General features: G+C 41.4%; 1 protein-coding gene and 1 long non-coding RNA gene across 2 annotated transcripts in view; both read left to right on the top strand.

Moving 5' to 3' along the window:
* LOC311034142 (uncharacterized protein) overlaps nt 1–24535 on the top strand; it is a gene marked incomplete at its 5' end in the record, with an annotated part of 308082 nt that overhangs the window by 79814 nt on the left and 203733 nt on the right. The window contains 4 exons of the mRNA XM_084041889.1: nt 6651–6692; nt 7556–7720; nt 10331–10429; nt 11735–11989. Of these exons, the coding sequence (XP_083898015.1) occupies nt 6651–6692; nt 7556–7720; nt 10331–10429; nt 11735–11989 (561 nt within the window). The remainder of the gene's footprint in view (nt 1–6650; nt 6693–7555; nt 7721–10330; nt 10430–11734; nt 11990–24535) is intronic.
* On the top strand, nt 12423–18744 carry LOC311065518. Its single transcript, XR_014602844.1, has 4 exons — nt 12423–12510; nt 13576–13662; nt 16039–16089; nt 18686–18744. It is a non-coding gene; the product is annotated as an uncharacterized lncRNA (long non-coding RNA).

Below are 24535 nucleotides of genomic sequence, written 5' to 3'. Positions count from 1 at the left end.
CTCTTCAGACCACATTACCACATCTGGCCTCAGGGATGTCTGGACAACCTGGGGGAATTGCAGTCTTCCCCCCAGGTCTACCTTCATTTCCCATGATTGGGCCTTTTGTAGCAGGTTGCTTCTTGTTGTTACTGTGGTTGGTGGATTTTGTCCCTCACGAACAAACTTAATAGATGGTATTGTTTTCCCATGTGGTTGTCGTTTCTTGCATCTCTCCTGCTCCAGGGTGTTAGCGAGTGTCATGAGCACCTTGTCATGGCGCCACCTGTATCTTCCTTGGGCGAGTGCTGTTTTACACCCTGACAGGATGTGTGCCATGGTACCCCTTTCCCCGCAAAGCTTGCACAATGGGTCCTCTCTCAAGCCCCACTTGTGCAAGTTCGTTGGTGTCGGGAGCGTGTCATACACCGATCTTAGCAGGAAGGAGATGCGGAAAGGCTCCAATCTCCATAGATCTCCCCATGTGATCTTCCTCTTGGGTAGGTCCCATTTGGTCCATGCTCCCTGGGACGCTAACTCCACTGCTTTTGCCCTTCGACCTTCCTCCTCCAGGCCTCGTACTTCATCCTGGATCATGGCTCTTCGGTCCTTGGTTCCTGCCTTCCCCCATTGCTGGATATGGGAAGTTCCAAGACCCTGTCTTCCTGTGCATGGCGTTCCAATGATATCACGTAGCTTCAACATACTTTCGGCTTGTGCGACAGACGAGTCAGCTGCCCACTTGCGTCCTGATCTTGTGAGGATGCCTGCATGTCTGACTTGTTCGTCCTGGGAGTCTCTGTATGTCATTACGACTCTGCACTTGGCGACCTTAAATTCCTCCACCACGGATGACAGAGGAAGTTGGAGCTGCCCTGATCTTATATACAGGCCTACTGAAGTGAAGCTTGGAGGGATTCCCAACCATTTTCGGAGGTACTTATTGATCTTCCTCTCCACTCCTTCCACGCTTGTCATAGGGACTTCATACACTGTCAACAGCCACATGAGTCTTGGCAGCAATCCATGCTGGTACAGCCATGCTTTAAACTTCCCTGGGAGCCCTGATTTTTCGATCCTCCTCAGCCATTCCTCTGTCTGCTTTTCTGTACTGGTAACACTGTTCCTGTCGGTAAGTGAATCATCGAACCACTTTCCCAGGCACTTGATTGGATTATCCTCTATCGATGGAATCACTTCTCCTTGCACCTGCAGCTTGACCCTGTTTGTCACTTTACCTTTCCTGATCACCATCGCCCTGGATTTCTTTGGCTTAAACTTCATTCTGGCCCATGTTGCCATTTGGTCCAGAACTGTTAGCACCCACTTCGCCTCCACATGGGTTGTGGTCGTCACCGTAAGGTCGTCCATGTAACCTCTTATTGGGGGTTGTCGGATTCCCGATTCCATTTTTGGGCCTCGGGCTTCCTTCCCAGCAGCTGTTATAAGGAGGTTCATACCCATGATGAAGAGGATGGGGGAGATTGTACAGCCAGTCACGATCCCCTTTTCCAGGGTTTGCCACTGTGTTGTAAAATGGGCTGTTTTGAATCGTAGCTGGATTCCGCCAAAGTAACTGATGATCATTCCCTTGATGTGCTGAGGGATGAGGTAATGGTCTAGTGCTGCATGGATGAGAGCGTGAGGGATTGATCCATAGGCATTGGCCAAGTCCAACCAAACAACAGTCAAGCTGCCTTTGCTGGCTTTGGCCTCCCGGATCATCTGACTGAGCACTCCGGTGTGTTCCAGACATCCAGAGAAGCCTGGGATCCCACCTTTCTGGATAGCGGTGTCAATGTATCCGTTCTCTGTCATGTATGAGGTCATCCTCTTGGCCAGTACAGAAAAGAAGATTTTGCCTTCTACACTTAACAGTGAGATTGTTCTAAATTGGTCTATGGTTGAGGAGTTCTCTTCTTTTGGCACAAAACAGCCTTCTGCCTTTTTCCAGCATGATGGAATAATGCCCTTCTTCCAGATCCTCTGGAACAGCTTCCACAGCCTCCAAAGGAGCTTTGGGCATTGCTTGTATACCTTATAGGGTATACCGCTTGGACCGGGGGCAGATCCTGTTCTGGCCTTCTTCACCACCTCTTGGACTTCCTTCCAGGATGGTTCGCTGATGTTGAGCTCTTTTCCAGGTGTATCAATGCTGTCAATGTTAGGGTGGGCATCCAGGGCCTGATTTCTACAGGTGTCATTGTGGGTCTCCCTCAAGAACGCCTCCACTTCTTCTCTGGGGCTGGTTAGCCGTCCAGATTTTGCTTCACCCAGCAGTGTTCTGGTGAATCGGAAGGGGTCTTTGGTGAACTGAGCTCTTTTGTTCTCCCTATCCTTCCTCCTTTTCCGAATGCTCTCTGCTCTTCGGAGTCTGCAGAGACGTTCCCGGAGTTGACTCGTCAGATCCTTGATGCCTTCCCTTTCATCGGCCGGGGCTCTTTTGAACCGCTTTTTGAGCGTTTTGATTTCTTCCCTCAAGCGATGGATTTCCCTTTCTCTTCTGCTTGGTTGGTGTGCAGTCTTGATGTTAACCTTCTTCCCGTCCTCCATTCCAAAACGCTCCCTTGCTATATTGTATGTTATTGTTGTGAGAGTATTGACTTTCTGCTCAGCTGTCCCTGCTAGTGTGGCTTCTAGCACTTTGTCAAGATCTTGGTCTAGTTGGTACCATTCTTTGGTGTCGCCCATCTTGGGCCATTTGATTCGTTCTCTCGCAGTTTGGGTTTGGTTCTCTGGGGAGGCATTGGGTGGGTCCCTCCTGAGGTCTTGAGGTGACACAGGTGCTAAGAGATCTCCAGTACTGTGGGGTACTTCCTGCCTGGAGCTCTCCTGCGTCTCACCAGGTGCTACCGCTGTGCGCTGCACCTGTGACCCCTCCTTTCCACATTTGGTCCTGGCCTGGTGTATTTTAAGGCCTTTAGTGTTCTTGCAGGTTTTTCCGCAGTGACACTTGACTTCCAATGCCTCCCCAGTTAGAGTTGTTTGGGTGAGCCTTCTCGTTATTCCTAAGTCCGTTATCCTGGCCGTTACCGTTGTGTCTGTCCTGTCGAGTCGCTCATCCTCCCCCCCTCTCGGGCGACTCTGGGGGTATTGCTCTGTATTCGTTTCTGTAGCTTGATTTGGTGCCCTCTTGCGAGTGCTGTGCACGAGGCTGCTAACCTAATACACCCACGCCAGTCTTTCCTGGAGGTCATCTGTCTTTCCAGCGTCACCGAACTTCCTCGGTTTCCATCCAGACTTTCCTGGAAGTCACTGGTTGCCCAGAGATTCATGATTATAATTACATCCAAAGATGCTTCACCTTCATTCACTTTTGGTGAATGTAGCCTTGGCCCGGAGGAATTGATGTCATCAGGTGGTAACCAAGATCATCGGGTGTTTCGACCCTGAACCACAACACCCTCCCATTGGCGGGCCCGGCAGTGGTGGCCAACTCACTGCCCATCTCCTCCTCCTGGCTTCCAGCTAAGCTCCTCTCTCCTGCTCCATAACCAGCAAGAGGCTCTCTCTGCTGCCTCCCCCATCCTGCGAGCTGCTGTCTTTCTCTCCCTCCCTGTCATCCCAATGGCTGTGAGCATCCTCCACACTGACTGGGCGGGGAATCCTCTACAGCCGACCTCGACTGGGAACAGCCATGCCTGCCATCCTTTCCCCCTGCAGTCATGCAAGAGATCCTGGTATTTGGTGTTCTTTCTCTCAAACGCCTGCTCACAACCCTCTTCCCATGGGACTGTAAGTTCTATGAGGATGATCTTCTTTGCCTCTTCAGACCACATTACCACATCTGGCCTCAGGGATGTCTGGACAACCTGGGGGAATTGCAGTCTTCCCCCCAGGTCTACCTTCATTTCCCATGATTGGGCCTTTTGTAGCAGGTTGCTTCTTGTTGTTACTGTGGTTGGTGGATTTTGTCCCTCACGAACAAACTTAATAGATGGTATTGTTTTCCCATGTGGTTGTCGTTTCTTGCATCTCTCCTGCTCCAGGGTGTCTCTCTGTGTCATATCACAGGTTTACATGTTTAAATAAGTTAATAATCTCTCTGTGTCATATCACAGGTTTACATGTTTAAATAAGTTAGTAAACTCTCTGTGTCATATCACAGGTTTACATGTTTAAATAAGTTAGTAAGCTCTCTGTGTCATATCACAGGTTTACATGTTTAAATAAGTTAGTAATCTCTCTGTGTCATATCACAGGTTTACATGTTTAAATAAGTTAATAATCTCTGTGTCATATCACAGGTTTACATGTTTAAATAAGTTAATAATCTCTCTGTGTCATATCACAGGTTTACATGTTTAAATAAGTTAGTAATCTCTCTGTGTCATATCACAGGTTTACATGTTTAAATAAGTTAGCAATCTCTCTGTGTCATATCACAGGTTTACATGTTTAAATAAGTTAGTAATATCTCTGTGTCATATCACAGGTTTACATGTTTAAATAAGTTAGTAATCTCTCTGTGTCATATCACAGGTTTACATGTTTAAATAAGTTAATAATCTCTCTGTGTCATATCACAGGTTTACATGTTTAAATAAGTTAATAATCTCTCTGTGTCATATCACAGGTTTACATGTTTAAATAAGTTAATAATCTCTCTGTGTCATATCACAGGTTTACATGTTTAAATAAGTTAATAATCTCTCTGTGTCATATCACAGGTTTACATGTTTAAATAAGTTAGTAATCTCTCTGTGTCATATCACAGGTTTACATGTTTAAATAAGTTAATAATCTCTCTGTGTCATATCACAGGTTTACATGTTTAAATAAATTAGTAATCTCTCTGTGTCATATCACAGGTTTACATGTTTAAAGAAGTTAGTAATCTCTCTGTGTCATATCACAGGTTTACATGTTTAAATAAGTTAGTAATCTCTGTGTCATATCACAGGTTTACATGTTTAAAGAAGTTAGTAATCTCTGTGTCATATCACAGGTTTACATGTTTAAAGAAGTTAGTAATCTCTGTGTCATATCACAGGTTTACATGTTTAAAGAAGTTAGTAATCTCTGTGTCATATCACAGGTTTACATGTTTAAAGAAGTTAGTAATCTCTGTGTCATATCACAGGTTTACATGTTTAAAGAAGTTAGTAATCTCTGTGTCATATCACAGGTTTACATGTTTAAAGAAGTGCCCACAGACAGACAGACAGACAGACAGACAGACAGACAGACAGACAGACAGACAGACAGGTACTCTGACAACGAGTATAACAGGTATTCCATAACAGGGTGGGGCATTCATTCCTTATTTGCATCGTTCCAGAGTAGACCGGTACCCAACGGGCACTATAGTAACTCCTGCATTCATTCATTCATTCATTCAACCTTTATGTTGTGCACCCTGTCTGTCCGTCCGTCCGTCCGTCCGTCTCCTCGTCCGTCTGTGATCAGCTAATCTCAGGCACCGTTGGCTGGACCGCAGCTAAACTGTGTACACTCACTCAATTTTCACATGGGCCTGCTATAGCACTACCAGGAGGATGCTTTTTTGTATTACTCCTACAGGGGTCATCCCTATGTTCCCTGGGTTCTATGTTCCCCCACTAAGGTTAGGGTTAGGTTAGGTCCTATGTTCCCCGCTCTCCCTAGGAAAGCCGGTATGTTTTAACCCTAACCCTAACCCTGGGCAAAATGACATCATGAATAGCGACTGACATTGTCCCTATTGAGTGAAAGCTATTTCTAAAACAAATAAAATATTGAAGGTGTTTTTGTCCTGTCTGTTGCATACTTTTATTATGTAGGGATGTCCTAGTGTTTCCTGTTTAGCCTAGTTACTGCTTCCTGTCTTTTCTCACCAACCCTTTGATTAGTTATGTTCTCCACCTGTTGTCCTGTTGTGTCCCAGCCAATCCCTGTGTTGATTTGTCTTTTGTTCACCTGAGTCCAGTTAACCCATTTGTGTATGTATATATAGACACACACACACACACACACACACACACACACACACAGTTCCTTGTGAAAAGAGTTAGATTCTAAATGTTGTTGGTGTTCTGTATCAGTATAATAAATCTATGTTCATTTGAGCTACTCTGCTCCTTCCTGTCTGTTCTGGCTTCTACACTCCTGCCTCGCACCGTGACAGTTTTTAATTTAACATTTTAGTTACAGAGGACAATTATAATGTATGAAGGCATATTTAGCTCATTAGCCAGGTATAATTTTAAACCTTTTCAACGTATTCCTCTGTGTTCCATGTCTGCTACTCATGACCTTTCCCCCTGCCATAGAACCATAAGTCATGGTTCTATGGTCTTAACCTAGTGAAGGGTTTAGGAACATAGAACCATATATTGCTTATGGTTCTATGGTCTTAAACCCTTCACTTATAGTGAATAAATACCTTTAATTTGACTCTCTGACTCTGATCTGCATTTAGGTCTGATGGTCATGACAACAGTTGTTGGATATTGAACATAGATTAATATACTTTACAAAGTGAAAGATTATTGAAAGGAACTTCATAACACTTACAATGAACTGAACTATGAAATGACAACTGAATTTATTATTATTATTAAATGACAACTGAACTGAACCAAATTAATTGATTAAATGTACATGAACTTAAATAACCCTGTTAATCTGTAGTTACTGCCTGGATCTGGTTTTCACCACATAGTATAATGTCTGTCTGTCTCTCTCTACAGTGGTGTCTCTCCTCATCTGTTGTGGTCCTGTTCAACCAGAAGGTGAGACAACTTTTTGCATTGCATTGCATTATGGGTAGTGTAGTGTGAGACAATAGTTTAGAGAACTTCAACACGTAAGCAAATAGAACAGAACAGCTGTATGAGAGAACCATGAAGGTCTCTGACAAAAAGACACATTAGGACCATCTTATTATAGAATAACATCTTATTCTGTATTTTTATTTTTAAACAAACATATACCATGTATGTATAAACCACTACATGGTCTCTATGCCCACCTCCTCTGAGGTATTTATAAAAAGGCATCGACACAAGGGCTGCAACCAGAGAGGATAGTTTACATTTACACAGAATACATTACATTATCAGTTCAGTTAAGTATTATCTGGAACAATCTACCTGCTCATATGAGAGAGAGTCTAACTTTATGTCTTTTAAAGTCCTACTTAAAACATGGATCATGGACAAACAAACATGTGAGCATTAGATAGATTCAATAGATTCAAATTTGTGGTAAATCGGACATGATTTGTTGTCAATAAAAAAGGCCCCTTTCACAAAATGTGATTATATCTAATTGACAGGTAATATAAAACTCATGTTTATCACATGAAGAAACCCTAGTTAGGTGTAAATAGTGAGTTGTGTCATTTTACAAGGAATTCAGGGCTAAACATTTTGATTGTATGACCTTTGACCTACACTACAGTTCAACAGTTATAGACTGAAAGGTGAAACACACTTTTGAGTGGCAGCGAACACAAAACGTGAGAAAATAAGAGTTTCTTTGTCAGGATCTCAGGATTGCATTGAAAATGATCAATTCAAATGTTTAAGGTTTTAAAATAAGAAACATTTCTTTCTTTCTTTCTTTCTTTCTTTCTTTCTTTCCTTCCTTCCAGTGTCTCTGAAAGTCAGTCCTGACAGATCAGACTTCTCTCCCAGTGAGTCCATCTCACTGAGCTGTGAGGACGATCAGCATCCTGTAGTGGGATGGACTGTGAGAAGACGGAGCAATACGACTGACGACGGTGGAACCTGTGGCAGTGAATGGGGATCTACTGAAGGTATGGAGGGACAGACAGACAGACAGACAGACAGACAGACAGACAGAGTGTGCATTTCTTTCCCTCATAAGACAATCTGATACATATCTATATACTGTACATGGACGATGCTACGATTCAGGGAGGATATACAGTATGAAGCTGCAGCAGAACAGTTCTGTTCAGGACAGACAGGATGTGTTTATGAATGGTCTCTATAGACAGATATGATGTGTTTATGAATGGTCTCTATAGACAGATATGATGTGTTTATGAATGGTCTCTATAGACAGATATGATGTGTTTATGAATGGTCTCTACAGACAGATATGATGTGTTTATGAATGGTCTCTATAGACAGATATGATGTGTTTATGAATGGTCTCTATAGACAGATATGATGTGTTTATGAATGGTCTCTATAGACAGATATGATGTGTTTATGAATGGTCTCTATAGACAGATATGATGTGTTTATGAATGGTCTCTATAGACAGACGGCGGCAGTGGCTCAGGGGTAGAGTGGCCGGGCAGAGTGAACTGGAAAAAAACGCAATGTTCCCAGTTTGATCCCGGGCTGGGGCGCTCCCCCAGAGTTAGTGTCAAAGTGTCCTTGAGCAAGACGCTGAACCCCTAATTGCTCCTGATGAGCAGGTTGGTGCCTTGCATGGTTTCCTCCTCCATCGGTGTGTGAATGTGTTTGTGAATGGGTTAATGGCACAATCAATGTAAAGCGCTTTGGATAAAAGCGCTATATAAATGCACCATTTACAGACCATTCTATAGAGTCCGCATGCGGCCCCCACCTTCACTTAATGCGGCCCGCAGTTTAATATCAGAATAGTGATATATTATTGATTTCAGCTGTTGTGATTCTAAACATGCAAACATGACCCGCTTTAATTACTTCAGTCTATATTAGTAGCTTAATGACTAGTATTAACATTCTATTGTCTTTTTTATGTCCAATATATTTGTATTTAACTTCATAAAGTTAACATAAGTATAACTAAATGTATTTGAAATTAAATACAAATGTTACTTTTCAGGATTCCAATTCAAAAATAGCAGATCTACGCGTCGCACTGTGGCGCGTTTTGAGCTTGTAGATCGGCTACTTTTGTGTGACATAGAATGGCGAAGTATGGCATTCATTTACAAAAAAAGTCCTTACAGTATATGTAATGTGTTCCTCTGGAGTGAGTGTGTAAATATAGTGGTCCTCTACATCATTAAACAGACAGTATATGTAATGTGTCTCTGTAGTGAGTGTGTTAATATAGTGGTCCTCTACATCATTAAACAGACAGTATATGTAATGTGTCTCTGTAGTGAGTGTGTTAATATAGAGGTCCTCTACATCATTAAACAGACAGTATATGTAATGTGTCTCTGTAGTGAGTGTGTTAATATAGTGGTCCTCTACATCATTAAACAGACAGTATATGTAATGTGTCTCTGTAGTGAGTGTGTTAATATAGTGGTCCTCTACATCATTAAACAGACAGTATATGTAATGTGTCTCTGTAGTGAGTGTGTAAATATAGTGGTCCTCTACATCATTAAACAGACAGTATATGTAATGTGTCTCTGTAGTGAGTGTGTTAATATAGTGGTCCTCTACATCATTAAACAGACAGTATATGTAATGTGTCTCTGTAGTGAGTGTGTTAATATAGTGGTCCTCTACATCATTAAACAGACAGTATATGTAATGTGTCTCTGTAGTGAGTGTGTTAATATAGAGGTCCTCTACATCATTAAACAGACAGTATATGTAATGTGTCTCTGTAGTGAGTGTGTTAATATAGAGGTCCTCTACATCATTAAACAGACAGTATATGTAATGTGTCTCTGTAGTGAGTGTGTTAATATAGTGGTCCTCTACATCATTAAACAGACAGTATATGTAATGTGTCTCTGTAGTGAGTGTGTTAATATAGTGGTCCTCTACATCATTAAACAGACAGTATATGTAATGTGTCTCTGTAGTGAGTGTGTTAATATAGAGGACCTCTACACCATTAAACAGACAGTATATGTAATGTGTCTCTGTAGTGAGTGTGTTAATATAGAGGTCCTCTACATCATTAAACAGACAGTATATGTAATGTGTCTCTGTAGTGAGTGTGTTAATATAGAGGTCCTCTACATCATTAAACAGACAGTATATGTAATGTGTCTCTGTAGTGAGTGTGTTAATATAGTGGTCCTCTACATCATTAAACAGACAGTATATGTAATGTGTCTCTGTAGTGAGTGTGTTAATATAGAGGTCCTCTACATCATTAAACAGACAGTATATGTAATGTGTCTCTGTAGTGAGTGTGTAAATATAGTGGTCCTCTACATCATTAAACAGACAGTATATGTAATGTGTCTCTGTAGTGAGTGTGTTAATATAGTGGTCCTCTACATCATTAAACAGACAGTATATGTAATGTGTTCCTCTGGAGTGAGTGTGTAAATATAGTGGTCCTCTACATCATCAAAGTTGCATCACCCCTGGTATAGAACCTCTGAATGACATCATATTGTGGTTATAATTCATTGTAATTTGATTTGATGCTATTTGGTGTAATAGATAACCTTTCACTGAAAACTCTCTTTCTTTTCATTGTGATTATGTAGGAGTTTCCTGCGTCAGGACCCTGTATAACGCAGACAATGGAGTTTACTGGTGTCAGTCTGAGTCAGAAGTCAGCCGGTCCATCAACATCAAGATATCTGGTACAACCAATATATTACATCTAGTTTAGTGTATAGACAGACATAATTCATTGTTAACACATACTGTATAAAGGGTAATTCCAGTCAATATGTAGGCCTTTATGATGTTACATTTTGTCCACGTCTAGCAGTAATGTGTTGTTGTGTTAACCTTGACAAGTCAAGAGGATAATAATAATGTTTTACATTTGAAACATTCATTATCACCCGATATTATCTGCCAGGTTATCCTCCCTCAGACACATCTGATATGACATGTGTTCATTTATTCACAAAGACAAGGAGGTTCAAGCTTCACTTTATTTGTCATTTACATGTTTTCACATGAAACGAAAATCGTACTCAGGACCAGCAGTGTACAATACAAATAACTAATAAGCTTAAAATCCTAAAGTGCAATGAAGTAAAACTGAGCAGCATATTAAAAACAGTAGCATCCATCATTTATCAGAACAGATAACATGGCAGCAGGACATACTATTATTAAAAACACAGTAAGGCAACTGTGAAAGCGCATTTTTCGTGGCTTTAAGAGTTCAGCAGTCTAACAGTTTCCGGGTAGAAGCTGTGTTTAAACCTTTGGCCCTGATTGACCTCAGCCTCCTGCCCGAGGGGAGAGGATCAAACCGTTTATGGGCCGGGTGAGTGGGGTCCTCCATAATGCGGGCCGCACTGCTCCTACACCTACTGATGTAAATGTCCTCAATGGATGAGGACCTCCCTAGGGAGACGCTCGGGAGGCATCCGTACTAGATGGATTTGTGGCAGCGGTGGCCTAGTGGTTAGAGGGGCGGCCTTGATACCGGAAGGTCCCTAGTTCGATTCCCCAATTCATCAATCATGAATCACCGCTGAATAGCCCTTGAGCAAGGCTTCCATGCAGGGTCCGGCTGGAAACAAGCTTCGTGCTTAGTCCGACACCCTGGGTAAACAACAAACTTTGCTTAGATGCCCGAACCACCTAAGCTGGCTCCTTTCCAAGTGTGATACTAAAGAAAAAGAACAAATGACATGTTGAGTTCTCATTTAGTAGAAATGTTGTTTACATGTTAACATCACACTGGAGCTCATTGTGTTATACTGTATATCAGCACGACTGAATGACAGCTGTGTATGTGGAATTATGAATATGTACATCTGTTATTATATGTTTCACTCTATGCTAATATAGTAGTAGATACATAGAGAGTAGATAGACGTGATTGATTTTGATTGGATAATGAAGACTACAGTTGTTACTGTATCTAAATTAGCGTGAGGAGCAACCAACTATCAAATGTTCATAACTCAACATGTTGGTTCTAGATGTGATCCTACAGAGTCCTGTACTTCCTGTGACAGAGGGAGATAAAGCCACATTCCGCTGCCTGTACAAAGACAAGACATCTGGTAATGCATCCTCTGACCTCCCAGCTGGTTTCTATCTAAACGGATCCCTCATCAGAACAGAGTCTACAGGACAGATGACCATCCACCATGTTATCAAGTCTGATGAAGGATTCTACAAGTGTAACATCTCTGGTCGTGGAGAGTCACCAGAGAAGTGGATGAAAGTGATAAGTGAGTCCTGTAATAATGATGAATAAAAAGAGTTTAAAAGCAGTGGTGGACAAAGTACTCAACTAACTCCAGAGTCAAAGAATATATACTGGTCAAATATTACTACACTACAAATGAAAGTTGCTCTGTCAAATTTGAACTTGACTGAAGTTTGTACCGGAGTACCTGCTTTTAAATATACTATATAAAAGTAGGCTATTAAAATGTACGGAAATAACAGATCTGTAAGCTCCCAACACGTCACCATAGATCTGCTCATTTCCCTATTTTTGAAAAGGGGCTAAAAGTGTATATATGTATATATATATACTAATTTAAATGATTGACATTTAAAAGCGATTCACAGCTCTATAAATGTGTGTTTAAGAGGATTGTGTCTCATTGTGCTTCAGATTCTTCAACCAACAACAACCAAACAGACTCTTCCTCTTCCTCTCTGCCTCCATACTTCTACCCTCTGGTGGCTGGAGTCTGTTTCCTTCTGCTGATCCTGGGTCTGTTTCTGTGGAAGAAATACAGAGGTGCACGCACGCACGCACGCACGCACGCACGCACGCACGCACGCACGCACGCACGCACGCACGCACGCACGTATAATTATACCTGGTAAAGGACTGAGTTAAACAGCTGAACTTGAACCACTTACTGTAACCCTATCCTTAATTAACCGGTGTCACTCAGGGGTCTATACTAGGCCCCAACCTTTTATCAGAAAATAGCAGATCTACAAGCAACGTGATGTTCTGTGTTAACTTAGTATTTAACATATTGTATGTGCAAATGGAAATGTTGCCCTAATGGTGGCGCTATCTAGGGGAAAGACCATGTTGCGTGCATCCTCTGGGGAGCATAATGTTACATGGCAACTTCCATATAAATCTAGACAGTTTGAGATATGTTGGTGTGAGTAAAGTGTTGGACAGACAGACATCCTTACAGCCCTGAAGATAAAAGAGTTCAAATGATTGATATGGTATCAGTACCTGACTGGATTATTGACATATTTCTAGTGGTTCACAAAAGATCTGTCACTGAGATGAAGTCAAACTAAACGATGCCTTATCCTACATACTGTATGAGGAACCAAGTAAGACTAAATGACCTGTGGAGGTTAACAATGAATCGATGTGACCTGTTAATCAGTCGTTCATTGGCCCATGATAAAACCTTTCTCAAAGTATTGTGGTTAATCTGATCAGAAGTTATGTGTATTTTTGTGACATGCCACAAAGAAAAATACATCAGTGCTTCTTAGGCTAAAGACTGACCTTTACTGTGTAAAGGTCAGTCTTTAGCCTCATCATAGGCCCATGATAAGGTTTATCATGGTCTCATGACAGACAGACAGACAGACAGACAGACAGACAGACAGTGAAAGAACCTCCTTCGTAATGTTTGGTAATTAATTATTGTAATTATTGTCATTAATAATTAGTACTATAAGCTTGTGTGTGTGTGTGTGTGTGTGTGTGTGTGTGTGTGTGTGTGTGTGTGTGTGTGTGTGTGTGTGTGTGTGTGTGTGTGTGTGTGTGTGTGTGTGTGTGTGTGTGTGTGTGTGTGTGTGTGTGTGTGTGTGTGTGTTCCAGGCAGTAGGACAGACAGACAGAATGGAGGTGATGTAACGTATGCTGATGTGAGAATAAAACAGTCAGCTCAACCCAGGAAGAGGAGAGGTACATCTTACTCTATTGTGCTCTTTAAATAGTGAGTTAGGACATAATCTGTGCTTGTCAATGCACTGGAGACTGAACACCAGCTCTGTGCTGTGTTCAAAAGCTTTATGACCAGTCAACATTTATACAAGAGATTATGTCCTATATTTAGATATTTTCTAAATAAAAACAAAAACAAGGACACAACCTCACGATTAAATCTTGAGTTATAGTTATAAAATGAATAATAAATAAACATTTTAGGATTGACATTGTTTGAACACGCAGCTTATTGTGTTTGTTGGTGTGTGTACAGTATGTGTTATGTTGGTGTGTTTAATGTGTGTGTATGTGTAATGTTGGTGTGTGTACAGTATGTGTGTGTATGTGTAATGTTGGTGTGTGTACAGTATGTGTGTGTATGTGTAATGTTGGTGTGTGTACAGTATGTGTGTGTATGTGTAATGTCGGTAAACTCCCTCATGAAATGAATAGCAAATGAGAACAATTTGTTATTTGCATTGTTTGAATACGTAATGGTTTTTAAACAATCCGGTCCAACAGAACACACCAGGCTCTTCCCCGCTGAGGCCACTGAAAATAACACCTAAAACACCAGAAATTAATCGAAAATGAAATTCTAACACTATTTCATTATGTTACTCCTACACAAGCGGACGACCAAGGGAAGCCCGAGCTCTGAGGCCCTGTTGTTTATCTGTTCATTCTGTGCCGGCGTGCTGCTTCACACGGGGAAACATTTAGTCACAGCCTAGTTGACTTAGAGAGAAACCTCTGGTAATGATGCATTGTAGAGTCCAGTCTGTCATTACTCATTACCTTTCATTTCCCCATCTGTCCGGTATAGAGATGACAACCAACAATCCCAAACTCCATATACTGTTTTTAGACCTGTGGCCACGGGTCACGCTCAATATGTATAATGAAAGCAAGAGAAGAGTTACTGAACGGCTGATCCATGTAGAATGTATTGCCTTAACTAAAACGGCGTGCTCCTCTTCAGAGCAGCCGGGTGGAAGCTGCATCAGAGCACAGCGCAAGCAGTAAACGGCTCACTTCGTAAAACTTTTTTTTGTTGTTGTAAAGAAGAAAATAAAACTGATTTGAAAGAAAATAATGTCACCTGGACGATTTGAGGGAGAGTGACAGGTAGTACGAGAGTTAGAGGGAGAGAAAGTTTCAGTCAAACTGGTGAGAACGCTGGAGTTGTTTTATGACACAGCAAATGATTAGCTCTTTTTTTCCAACACATACAGGCAAAGAAAAGATAACTTATATTGGCTAGGGTTGTACAGCAATGTATGATAATGACTGCTCATGTCGGCAATGACTTGCCTTCATACAACATGTCGCTTTGTGGCATGTTGTGAACACATGCTGGTTATGCCAATGATAATCACAATTCCTAAACATTATATCTCTACTTCCTGACAAGGACAGACAAGCAGAAAGTACATACATATAGAATTAGGTTTTATAATGACCATGATAAAACATAATTTTGTTAATAATAATCTAATAATGGACAATTGCTTTATAGAAATGTATAGTAGTTACTTATAGTAGTATTTATATTAGTTATTCATCTTACAAATGAAATGTGAGTTGTTGTTTTTTCCTTTATTTTGCTCTGAACTACCACTGGTGTTTGTGCTTTATTGTACGTACCCTTTAAGCTAACCACTAAGCTAACCATTAGTATCCATTGTAGCTTCCTAATAAGATTGTGTTGCCAAAACACACCCACTAATCTATCTGTCTAAATACAACCCCTGTGCGCCATGTGTCTACACTTTGGTCTCAGGTTATGTTCTGTTCAATCTGGGAACCCATCGTCAAATAAAAAGGAAAAACAGCGAGAGATTATGTTCTGTTTAACAACCACAATGGGACATGGACACACCCAGACACAGCTGTACCTGCATTATAGACCAGGCATCATATGTCTAAATCATACATGCGGCTCCACCTTCACTTAATGGGGCCCCCACCTTCACTTAATGGGGCCCACAAGTTAATATCAGAATAGTGATATATTATTGATTTCAGCTGTTATGCTTCCAAACGTGCAAACATGACCCGCTTTAATTACTTCAGTCTGTATTAGTAGCTTAATGACTAGTATTAACATTCTATTGTCTTTTTTATGTCCAATGGATTTGTATTTAAGTTCATAAAGTTAACATAAGTATAACTGAATGCATTTGAAATGAAATACAAATGTTATTTTTCAGGATTCCAATTCAAAAATAGCAACAACAAAAACAATCTGGATTCCATTTAAAAAATAGCCGATCTACAAGCTCACCCCTGATCTAAATCATTATAGACCAGCATCATAGATCATCTAAATCAGTCCCTCTGTGTGTTTTCCAGACCAGAGCTCTGCAGGAGAAGACATCTACTCCAGTGTGAAGATCAACACAGGTCAGTTACTATACTGTATGAGTGCTGGGCAAGTTACTTTAAAATAGTAACTTAGTTACTTTACTACTTACTGCATTATAAAAGTAATTAGTTACATTACTAGTTACTTTTGTGTAACAAAAAACACACATCAACACAGGTTGGTTGCGATGCTCATTTGTTCAGTTCTGATGTTTTTGGGACTCAAGGCTCAATGAGAGATTTTCCTGACGGCTGTCAGAGACATGGACAACTGGAAGAACATTCTACATTATTATTAACAAAATGCTGTGTATGTATATATATCTCTCTCTCACACACACACACACACACACACACACACACACACACACACACACACACACACACACACACACACACACACACACACACACACACACACACACACACACACACACACACACACACACCGTATATCTAGGTGTGCCCTGTGATCTTTATGTGGACATAAATACATTGTGTGTGGCAGTAAGTTGCCTGGTCTCTACCTATGTGTTGCATTGTGGGTTTAATGTGTGAAAGAACACAGTTTGTCTCTGCTGCAGACCTCACCATGTTAACTGTTTGATGTCTGGATGTACATACAGGACATAATGAAATAACTTATATTATATTATATGAACATAACTTTATCCAGGCATTAGTGGAGTCTGATGAATCTGTGATGAGACTCATTTGAAAGACACAGCATTTCACTGAACATCCTTTAAAAGTGTTCTAGTGTTCCTCATCCTGACTGACAACCAGACAGTGTTCTGTCAATGAAATGTTGGACAAACAGTCCTGACATGGTGTTGAACTATACTGAAACAGGCTCTGTGTGTGTGTGTGTGTGTGTGTGTGTGTGTGTGTGTGTGTGTGTGTGTGTGTGTGTGTGTGTGTGTGTGTGTGTGTGTGTGTGTGTGTGTGTGTGTGTGTGTCAGGCTGTAGCACAGACATACAGGGTGGAGATGTAACGTATGCTGCTGTGACTGTGAAGAACAAAGCTCAACACAAGAAGAAGAGAGGTACAAACACCCCAGAATACATGATATAATAAAAGATTCTTCTACACCACACTTATCTCCTGTATTGTGTGTGTGATCACACACGTATTGTATTGTTTAGTTAGGGTCTTTCTGTGTGTGTTTATGTCATTGTTTGAACTGGTTTCTCATGTTATTTTCAGATCAGACTCCAGCAGATCAGGCCATCTACTCCATGGTGAAGGTCAACCCAGGTCAGTTACCATGGAGATAAACTCACTGATCAGCCTGGTTTAATATCATATCAATAATAAAACCATGAAGTAAGTTATGTATTTAACAGATAGTCAGTGCAGAGAGGTCAGTATAGGATAATATAGTCAGTGTTCCTAACATCAGTCAGTGTCTATCAGCTGTGTTCTGAACTCTGAAAACTGCTGCTGAGATATAGACATTACATTACATAAAAAGCAGCCTGCATGTATAATGGTTTCTTCATTAGAGCTTCAGTGAGCTCTGTAGCAGAGTTTGAAGTTTTTGTTTAGTTCTTTAGTTTGAAGTCTGAAGCTATGCTCCTGTAATTATGTCTCAGAATGATGTATTGTGTTTTGGCTGGATGTGACACATGACAGGAGGCTGCAGTGTTCATGTTAACTTTATGAAGCAGCTTCATGAAAACACACAGTTGTTACAAAAGAGACAAATATATGTTCTGTTTCACATGTTGAAAGAAATAGTCTAATTATCTTCCCATTGTTCAGATGAGGTACAGTATGTCTTTGTCTCTTGGTCTCAAACTCATTGTTAAAAGCTGTGTTGTGTCGTTACAGTGGTTTAAAAGTAGCATACTTAACAGGACCACTGATATACTGTAGGATTAAGGCAGTAGAACACAGACCTCCACCTATAACTTAGTTTATCCATAAGAAAAAGCAGTGTTTGTGTGTCTGTCCGTCCGCGTGTCCTTCTGTCTGTGAGCAGCTAATCTCCGGCACCGTTGGCCCGGTCACTGTGAAACTGTGCACACACACACACACACACACACACACACACACACACACACACACACACACACACACACACACACACACACACACACACACACACACACACACACACACACACACTCCCTGGATGACAATTCAGAACCAGATTTATTTTCAGATTGGCCTGTTATAGCACCACCAGGAGGCAAAAACACATGTTTTGTACAGATTTTGTCCAAACATCACACAAATCAGTACACAGTATCTCTATAGTCATGTGATCAACACGGATCTGTCCCATTTCCCATATTCCATCCTGATTGGCTAAGATTGGCTTCCAAAGTTTGCAGGATTGGTTCGTTTTGAACAAAATGCCTCAAATCATGAACGCAGCTTGCAATTTCTGTGACATTTTGCACATATATTCCCACTAGGCAGAGAAATAAATGCCACCCTTTTCACATTGGCCTGTTATAGCGCCACCAGCATGTAATGAAGTATTGTCCTACACATGAGTTATGATACTCTGTGACCTCTGGAAGTTGATAATAATGATAATGATAATAATGTGTGTGTGTGTGTGTGTGTGTGTGTGTGTGTGTGTGTGTGTGTGTGTGTGTGTGTGTGTGTGTGTGTGTGTGTCAGGCTGTAGCACAGACAGACAGGGTGAAGATGTAACATATGCTGCTGTGACTGTGAAGAAGAAACACAAGAAGAAGAGAGGTACGCTGACACAATGTGACACATAAATGTGTGTAAAGATATTCCACTGTGCTCTAGTCAGAGCTGCTGTGTCCCAGTCAGCTGTTATCATTTATAAAAGGAAAGGGTTGCACTCAGGAAATGTACAATGTGTTGGTTTAATAGTCTATAATATGACATTTGCTGTATATGTCACAGCATGCCCAGTTTGTGTCCATTCAAACCTGAAGCCTTTTGTGTGAAATGGACTATTAATCTGTGTGACACTTTATCAACCCTCACATAAACAACACTACAGTGACCAGTGTGTGTGTTTACATTATGTCACCACAGAGTCACTGCTCTAACACTTACTGTTTGTTCTGTTTCCAGACCAGACTCCAGCAGAACAAGACGTCTACTCCATGGTGAAGATCAAAACAGGTCAGTTACTGTATGTACACTACTATATACACACAATTTACACAACTACATACACACAATGTACACAATTACACAAACACAATGTACACAACAATGGGCCAGATTTACGCCCCGATTTTGAACGTAAAGGAATTCAATGAGTCTGATTCATCAATCTATTTTTGTCCGTGAATTTTTACGTTTCTCACGTTTGCTCTGAGGCCAAAGCTTGTGTATGTCATTAGAATGCCTTATTCTTCATGACAAATCTATTACAATAGTGCCAAACCTCAAATAAAATATGTATGTGCCCAACATTTGTCAACACATATAAAAAAGAAAGAAAAAAGATGTCAAACGATCTATTGCTTGGATGCATGTTATAGACAGGATGCAAATTCAGCCGATTTTATTTATTTTTTACACTTTGCTAACATGCATCATTTTAACTCTCTCACTCGTGCGCACGTGTGCGCGCACACACACACACACACACACACACACACACACACACACACACACACACACACACACGCTGATGTGCCGTGGGGGACCTGTCACTCTTGGTTCAATGAACCCTAAAGTCCAGTTTATAGACGACATACACAGAGATTACCGTTCACATGCGCAAGGCATCTTTATTGACAAACAAGGGAGATTCCCTCTATACTATGTGAATAAAAGAACAGCAAATGAATGATATTAAAACAATACGACCTGATATATCACGAAGGCAATTCGCTCCACATCTAGGTCTGCATGCAAACAGGCGTTCGGTTGAGCGCCTGGAGAATTCTGAAGTCCTTATCTATTACATTCAGTATATCAACTCAGTTGCTATCAAGGCCTTCCTTCTAACCGGAGCACAGCTACTGTGCTCCACACTCTATAAAGTAAAGGTTGACGGCCCAAGGTTCCACAATGGACCATCAACCCCTCCTTGGGTACGAATTTAGTACCCACAACACCTAAATGTGAACAGTATTTTATCACAATTACTTTATAGCATAACATATTGCATGTTTAAAAAAAGTCAGGTCCCATTTTTTTCTTTTTTGAGTCATGTGAGCCGAGGAAAACCCTTTTCTTTGAAGGGGAAACTCTGAACTAGGCTGGGGCAGTCCCAAACCTACCATCTGGACATGAGCTCTTATTGGGGACAATTACAGTACATCATTTGCATCCAACAAGTGTATAGCTAAACTTAGGTTCCCTCAGTGGGGCACTCCCACTGAGTTTTCCTTTACAAGCAACTCTTCTAAAGTGTGTAATATTATTTTTTTTATTTTTGCATTTTGGTTTCTTCTTCTCCAATTCCTCCGGTTGAGGTGGTCACTTTTCCGAGCCCGGAGGAGGAGGTTCCGACAGAGCCCAAGACTAGGCCCCCCCCCCCCCCCAACCCATCCAGCGCCATTAACGAATGTACTTGGCACTGAATGAGCTAAGAGACGGAGGTCCCACTCCCGAGCCCCCGGGTCCGTACCCTCCTGGGGCGGAGGAGGTTCCTCCCAGTGCCTGAGACCGGAGCCCCCCGTATTATACACAGGGGCCCCAACCCCCAAGCGCCAGTCAGATCCGTGCCCTCCTTGAGGTGAAAAGTCGGGGCGCAGATATAGTGCAGGGGTGTTCTTCGTCAAGTTCAGCATGGGGGCCCAGGTGGCGCTACGCTACAATGTTTATGGGGTGTGTATTGGGATTCCTCTATCACTTCTCTCTTAACACTTGCCATGTGCGAAGGGAAACACAGCCTATACTTAATGCCAGGGAGATTGTTAAAAATGTGTTGGACAACATGGTTGTTGGTCTTGGAAAGCTCTCTCTTTTTGCTTTCTTATTCGGGGAGTGACATTGGTACTTAGTCTGATTATCAGACGAATGAGGCTCTAGTGATTGATCCTAGTCAGTCATTGTAAATGACAGATTGATCGAGAGGTCAACTATTTTGCATATATACATATCTATGCAGGGCAAGACATCACATAGATATACAGTATATATAGATAAAACCCACAGTTAACCTGTTCATTAGCCTATGTAATCATAGCACTAGAGTAGCTGCTGGGCAGCATGAATGGAACAATACAAATTAATTGTGTCGTGTCCCTCCTTGTCTAGTGGCAAGTCTTTCACTTAAGTCTTTGGCCCGTATTATGCTTTAATTATACTATCTCGACTAACGACTGTATTTGTACTATTATACTCTCTAATATGTGGCGTGCTTGTGAGAGTGTGTGCGTGTCACTGTCCCGCTTTCTTTACACTGCTATCATACTATTTCCCTCCTTGACCTGACACCCGTCAGGGCACACAGCATAGGAATGTGCAGAGGCCAGGGTGCAACCCTCCTTTATACAATATGTGGAATGGTTCAAACACGTACCTGTAATTATTCACACTTAAGTTTAATGGGTTGGTTAATTAATTTTCATTCTTGGAAACAACTTTCCAGTCAATTGACATTATTCTCGTGTGTTGTACAAAATTGTACAATTCTCTTCTCCCACCAATGACCTGTTTCAGAGAAATGGAAGGTTAAGACAGCAAAAGTGTACACGTCTGTCCTGCAAGCAATCGACCTGTTTTAGAGAAATGGTAGGTTAATGACAGCAGAAGTGTATGTCTCTCCTGCGAGCAGTCGACCTGTTTTAGAGAAATGGTGTGATCAATTTATCGCTGCAAAAAATCCATACTCTTCTAATGTTGGAATGCACTTAATTATTTTCACAACTCTTGTTCTCTTGTTCCCTTGTGCACTTCAGTCTCGTTCATCTGTGCCTGTCTTGTTGACACAGCCACTGAATTGGGTGAAACAGCTGAACCGTAAACATCTTGATAAGAAAGGACCACTTCACTGCACAGTGTCGAAATGGAAAAATTTGAGCTGCTCGCCACTAAAATCAACTTAATCTCCTCCCTTAATTTTCTCCTCTATGTATTGTCTTTATTCAGAAATTATAATACGTTGAATACTACTAACTTAATTTAATAATGTGCCTTCTTACATATTTTTAGTTTAATTTTGAAACAACCAAAAAAAATTGATTGTGGCATTCTATTTCACAATACACATTCCAACAGTTTGTCACTTGTCACTGGACCTCCCTTAACAGGGTTGTTTTTTATCTGAATACATTATTAAAGTTTTCTTGGTCTATGACGTCTAATTAACACTACAAATGTAATATTCACCTACTATAAAAATGTTTTAACTTACTCTTCCGACACTACCCACTAATCAAAGTTGGGATCAATTTTTTGTCATATAGTTGTGTAATTTCATAGCAGAGCGAATTGTGTTCTAGATAACGATACGACCAAGCACTAATAGCTCTGGTGTGTGTGTCTCTATTGTATCTATAAACATAAATCGTGTTGTGTCCTCTCCAGATCGATAGAAATGTATGTGTTTGCACATGTCGAGGCCACAACAACAGAGAGTAGGCAAGAGGTCAACCCCAGCTGCGTATATTCCACTGGCTGAAGAGACGAGAGGTCATGTGTCCGTGACCATAGAATAGTAGTGAACTGATGTAAAGTCTCTGAGACATTCAAAGTCTGAGCAACCCAAGCTTCCCCAAGGCTTGATGTCTGTTCCCCATAGGTGTCATCAGAAGTGAGTTTCATACACGTATCAGCTTGTATCTATTGCTGGCCCTCTACGTCATGTCTAGAACGATGGTTTATGTTGTGGTGTTTCACTTGTAGCGCAGACAGCACAGTTTGTTGTACAGTTCCATGTTCCATCAGGTCATAGCTGGAAGTGAACCTCTGCCATTCATGTTGCAAGTTAGCGTCGAATGTGGAATCAATACATCTCTAACTTCTGTGAAGGTCCATTTTGGGAATATGTATGTATATTAATGTGTGGAATGGCTACAGGCACTGTGTCTGTGGCACTTGAATGTAATTTGATAGTGCAGTCTGTGTGGCAAATGTGATGTCAGTAAGGCCTCTGTTCTGCTCTTGGCCTTCATGTGTGCCTGCTCTCCATGTTTGGTCTTTATTTTATCTTTTATTTGAACGTCAAAATACCTGACTCCAATCTTCTAATCTAAGGGTGGCATTCCCTAGTCATCAGTGTCCTCAAATTTCTGGTATTACTAATCATAGATATCATTTATTTCAGACTGTTCATTACTGTAACAAAAATCACTTATCTACAAGCTTATAAAATTATTCCGGATAACACTTAGTTTGGTCACAGTACATTATTTTGGCATTTATATTTATTTATTCAATAGAGAATTTAGTTGATCTACACGTAGGTTCACTAATTTCAACCTTAATTTCCACTATTCATGACTACATTTTAGCTGGGAGCATTCAGATGCAAAATAACAGGTTTTGTTTTCCTTTTCCACTATTCAGTGTTATGGGAGTCTTATCAGTGTGTACGGGCCACTGCTGTAGGCCGCTGGTAAGGAGTGAAGGTCAAATGCCTTCCTTCCCCCCCATTCTTTCAACTGTCTATTTTACCAGATTTAAAGAAGAAGGTATTTCTCTCCCTCAGTGCATGGCTCAACCACCTTTTTAATTCACTGATTGTAATTCACTTATTTATTTTAAACTTTGAAAGTCACTCATCAACCTGACGTTGGATACACTTAGTATGTAGATTCTCAGGGGTATCACTTCAATATAACTCAAATATTATAATTCAGCAAAAAAAGTAGTAGGTGCCTTGGATGCACCTTACGTGACTGTGGGGCATTACTGAGTTTCTTTCTCTCTCTCTCTCCCCCTAGAAAGTATTCCCCTAGTGTCTCAGTCCTCGGGCCTTCACTCACAATTCCTAATGCATTCACCTCTAACACTTACCCCAAAGTGGGACACACATTCAGCTGCAGCAGTCACACGGTCAGTCACACTGGTCAGGCGTTCTACAGCAGCACACCTCCTGCTTACAGTCACTTAAGTCCTTCAGACCTCCCCACCGGGGCGCAGTCCTAGGCTAGACCCCTTTCCACTTGAGGTCTACACCCAGGTCACCCTGGATAGAGAGTTCAAGTCTCCTGCTTCCCGGCGTCTTCTTTTCAAAGCCCACCGATCACAGGAGCATCACTCGCTTACATGACTGTTGCACTCCGGCGGTCGCTTTGAGCTTGTGATGGCCTGACTGTACATTGAGCCGGAAGCAGCGACCACACGTCTCCTGTCGGGGAGCACGCCATGGTTTTAATGCTTTTTGCGATCCGACCGGCGGGTGACCCAGTCGATAGCGATCCCTTACCCGTTGGCGTGGTTGGCGCCCCAGGCAGGAAACCGACGGTCTTGTCCTGGCCCCGCTTGGCTACGGGAACCAGAATATTAACCGTTTTCACCCGCCTTGCCTGTAACCGGTGAGTCACGCAGCTCCCGTCCGGTTAGGTGTGGACTGTCATCCACGCACCA

The sequence above is a fragment of the Gymnoscopelus microlampas genome (assembly GCF_963454915.1).
Source record: "Gymnoscopelus microlampas genome assembly, chromosome: 18".
Taxonomy (NCBI): domain Eukaryota; kingdom Metazoa; phylum Chordata; class Actinopteri; order Myctophiformes; family Myctophidae; genus Gymnoscopelus; species Gymnoscopelus microlampas.
This window is presented reverse-complemented; position numbering and strand designations above follow the sequence as displayed.